We start from the raw sequence: 4,587 nt of genomic DNA, 5'->3' as shown, positions 1-4,587 counted from the left end.
GGGGTCATCCGGATTAGTGAAGCAAGATGTTAGCTCCAAAAGAAAGAAAAAAAATCTATCTCGTTCCCACTTTGGAGCACAGGGCTGATTTTTCAGTTTCATTGATCATATTTACAGACGGTAGGACTCCTTGGACGGGTGATCAGCTCGTCGCAAGGCCGCTGCCTACACACAGAATGAATGCATACACAGCAAATATCTATGCCTTGTGTGGGATTCGAATCCACGGTCCCGGCTTTCGGCGAGCGAAGACAGTACATGCCTTAGACCGTTCGGCTACCGTGACCGGCAAAAAATTCTACTTAGTATAGAAATAAATGGAAAATGTAACGATGTAAGTAGTTCTGATGAAAATAAATAAAAACATCAGTGTAGAGCCTTTATACAGAATGTATCACAACTCAAGGACAAAACTTCAGGAACGGACTCCTCATATAGAGAGAAGAAAAAAAGTTTATGACAACATGGGTCCGGAAATGCATATAGTTACAGAGTAGTAATTGTGTCTGCACGTCACTGAAAAGAATTGGCGACATGAGTGTTTTCTATTTATGGATCGGCCTTTCACTGGGAGGACAGCTCTATGATTATCATGACGTCACCTGTGATTACTTCGTGATAAATTTTCCTCTGCCAGTTCTTTTCAGTGGCGTGCAGACACAATTACTACTCTGTAACTATATGCATTTCCGGACCCATGTTGTCATAAACTTTTTTTCTTCTCTCTATATGAGGAGTCCGTTCCTGAAGTTTTGCCGTTGAGTTGTGATACACCCTGTATACGAAGTATAAAAACACAATACATTTATTCATCAATGGAAGACCCAGAAGTTGTGAGTGATTTTGAACGTAATAACATAGGTTTGAAGAAACCGTCAAGTTTTTTTCTGAACAGACAAGTGATTCGTCTGCCTTTTTTCTTTTGTTGCTAGTGGGGTGGAACTAAGTCCCTTGTACTGCTGACACTTCTGGCCTATTGCACCAGCCCCAGATGATAGGTGAGGGTGATTGTGGAGCAATTGGTGGAATGAAGATTGGCAGGGCAGGGGAAACCGAAGTATTCGGAGAAAACCCGCCCCAGCGCCACTTTGTCCACCACAAATCCCACTTGACCAGACCCGGGATCGAACCCGGGCCGCCTTCCTAACTGCCATGTGTATCTGCTCAACCGTGAACAGCATTTTCATATTTCGATTCGGTTTGTCCGACACCCAGATTAACTGTGACCGGCAGTGGCGGTTCATGGCTCAAATAGATGGTGGGGCTAATATGAGACAGTGATACATTCTTACGTTCTTATATAATAATAGTAGTAGTAGTAGTAGTAGTAGCAGTAGTAGTAGTAGTAGTAGTAGTAGGTAGTAGTGATGCGAGTTGTAGTACAAACTCCTACTTTAAAACATGTGAAAACATTTTGCACTTAGCAGTATCAGAAAATTTAAGCATGCTCCATTGCAATTCAAGCCATTAATTAAAATAATGCTTTAAAAGTTACCTCATTTATACAGGAACTGCGCTCGTCTATTCTTCTGGGAAGCAAACAAATGAATCACTTTTTGGTTGAATGCCGGAATCTTTGCAATCATGTCCTTATGAATGCTATGTACAGCCAGTGCCTTCAGACCTTCTTGACCCATTGCGTTCCTTAGATACGTGTATGTCTTAACTCTTTTTAGAGTGCTGAAACAACGCTCGGATTCGGCGGATGATATTGGAATTGTAAGTACATTATCTGTCAGTTTGTGTATTTATGACAGAGCGACTTCCAGATTGTTCTCTCTTATTAATGTCCACAGAGCAGGAACAGTCTTTACGTTTGCAAATGTGTCATGCCTATAAAGGACACTAAGTTCGCTTTCTAACTTATCTTTTGGGAGCATAGGATAACATTTTACAGCACTGATCACAAGCTCTCTAGGAAAGGCAACTTCATGTGCTGCAAATAATTGCGGTTCAATTAATGGAAAACATTTTGTGTGATGCGCTTCTTCGAAACGATGTTTCATCTGGTTCACTGTTGTGTCACAGGGCTCTTTAGCTTCGGCGCTTGTGTTCACATCTTTCCGAGCACGTTTTGTTAGACGTTCTAGTTCATGCAAATTATTTCTGATGACGTTTATTGCAGTTTCGAAGTGCTGAATTGCAGTACGAATATTTAGAGAATTTCCTGACAATTTCTGTATTGTGTTGTACAGAATGTCTACATGTAAAAGAACGGAATTAAAAAATGACAACAAATATAAGAATTTCCCCATCATTCAACAAATTAGCAAGTCCTGTGGACTATCGAATTGTAACATCATCCCAACCATCTTCATTTTGAATCATGTCTGAACACTGAAGTAGATCATGAGTGTTGTTGAAGACAGTATTTACAACTCTACTGTGAAAGTTCCAGCGCGTTTCTACAGTCTTCGGAATCGCCCGGCCACACACAGTTCTTAATAAATCCGAGCGCTTGGGCGAAACAGAGAAGAATGATGAAAAGCCCGATATATTGATAAACAATTTCACCGATTTTACAGAGAAACATGCTTTCTTCATTACTAAGTTTAGCTGATGAGCGTAACAGTGGATGAAACGTGCATGGGGAAATGTATCTCTCATCTTTACCTGGACCCCGCTGTTCCCGCCACAAAACGCGGGAGCGCCATCATAGGATTGAGCAATTAGTTCTTGTTCAAGGTTGTTTGGTTCTAATTCTTGTTTAAGTACTGATGTTAAACATTCTGAAGTTCTATCCTGAATGTGAACAAAGGAAATGAACCTTTCAACAGGACCACTGCTATGGGCATACGGTAGCAAAATAACTAATGGGGACATGCATGACACGTCAGAGGTTTCATCTGCCTGGACATATACATATTTTGCAATTGAATTTCTTGTTTGACCGTTTCCTTGTATACCGTATATATACAGTCCAGTAATTCGTTTTGAATTGTTTTCGACATGTTTTTTGACACAGTTGCACTATTTAAATAATGTTCACTTAGAATACTATCTAAAGCCGCTAGTTCCGACACGAGATCCAAAAATATCCGATTGTAAGAACTCTCGCGCTCTTCATGTCCCAGAAGAGGAAGTTCATGCGTTCCACCAAACTTGATACAACTAATTACCCTATTTAATGTGTCTGTTTTCATCCACAAGTTCATTGTGACGCTGAATAGAACCTTTATAGCTATCATATAATTGGGTTAAAACATTGACAGAACCGAAGAGATTAACTTCTACATTTTCAATATGCCTTTGCGTCGCTTCGTGTCTTCTAACTCTTTCTGACAAATGTTTAAGGTCAGTTATACCTGTCACAGTCCAACTCGCTTCCCCACCAAACAATAAACACACAAAACAAAAAATTGAATTCAATTCTTCGCTCACAGTCAGTCATTTCTTCTTGTGAATCCAAGATAACGGAAACGTTCTTTTCTAAGTCTTGCAGTTCTGATCAAGTTTGAAATCTGGTGGTTGATGTGCGCCAAGAGTTTTTACTTGTAATTTATCTTCTAAACTCAAAGTTGAGAACGGTGATTTCAGAAGGGTGTCCACCCTATTCATATTAATCACTAATTCTAATACGAATACAATATTAACCTAAAACCTAATTTGGAAATTACACTTAAAACTACCCTCTGTCTATTCTAGTGCTTCTCAACCGCTGGGGCTCGACCCGGTAGTAGGCCCTGGCATCAATCATACTGGGCCGCGAGAGGCTCTTCTGGAATTTGTCATTTTCATTTTCTAAGCATTTTTCATGAATAAATATTTTATAGTGGAAATATTCTGAGGAGAATAATATTTGTGTCGAGAAGCTCAGACACAGAACACCTAAATCTGTGTAGCAAATGTCAGTGACCAAGCCGCATATTTTTAAACATGGAAGTATTCATGAATGATCGGGAATTTTCAGACATCCAAATCTTTCAACATTCGGGAAAGGCAATACCGATGTTTATGACCAGTCATAAAAATTGCCTGCAAGCCGATTACAACAATGGGCGGCATATCCTCTGTTCTCAGAACTGAGCGAAATAACATCTGTGTTGCAAATGTCAGTGACCAATCAGCAAGGAAGTATAAAGAAAATGTTTCCACTGAAACTGAAGATCAAGGCAGTCTGTATCCGGTTCTCAAATCTAGTAATACTGAATACTGTTTCTTCGCAAGTTCGCATTGCAGTGTGTAAGTGCTTGTTTCGAAACCTGAGTGATTTAAATTTTAATATGAATAAGAGACAGGGGACTTTGTTTAATTTTGGTGTTAAGAAATCTCGTATTGAAGGTGTTTGTGATGCAACAAGTAGTGATTCATCCACCTCAAGCCTACATAGCGATCTCCAGGATGTACAAAATGAAGGGAAAACCACCAGCACACAGAAGAAAAAGTCTGCATCCAATCGTAAGTACATGGACAGCTACTTAAAATTTGGTTTCATACAATGCCCTAACACTGACCAATTGCCACGACCTCAATGTGTCACTTGTGCTACTGTTCTGGGAAATGAAGCTATGAAGCCATCGCGACTTACTCGACATCTCAACACAGGGCATTCTGATCTAGTCAACAAACCCATTGAATTCTTTAGGC

General features: G+C 39.9%; 1 protein-coding gene across 2 annotated transcripts in view; it reads right to left on the bottom strand.

Moving 5' to 3' along the window:
- Positions 1-4,587, bottom strand: part of LOC111865888 — a 28,801-nt gene that overhangs the window by 15,887 nt on the left and 8,327 nt on the right. Inside the window, exon 2 of one of the 2 annotated variants that reach the window (XM_033752024.1) lies at positions 1,496-1,936. The exons of the other annotated variant lie outside the window; for it this stretch is intronic. Coding sequence (XP_033607915.1) covers positions 1,496-1,500 — 5 coding nt within the window. The 5' untranslated portion in view covers positions 1,501-1,936. The remainder of the gene's footprint in view (positions 1-1,495; positions 1,937-4,587) is intronic. 2 annotated transcript variants of the gene reach the window in all.

This window comes from Cryptotermes secundus, unplaced genomic scaffold, assembly GCF_002891405.2.
Source record: "Cryptotermes secundus unplaced genomic scaffold, Csec_1.0 scaffold1670, whole genome shotgun sequence".
Lineage (NCBI taxonomy): Eukaryota > Metazoa > Arthropoda > Insecta > Blattodea > Kalotermitidae > Cryptotermes > Cryptotermes secundus.
The sequence above is the reverse complement of the archived record's forward strand: the minus strand, read 5'-3'. Positions and strand labels throughout refer to the sequence as shown.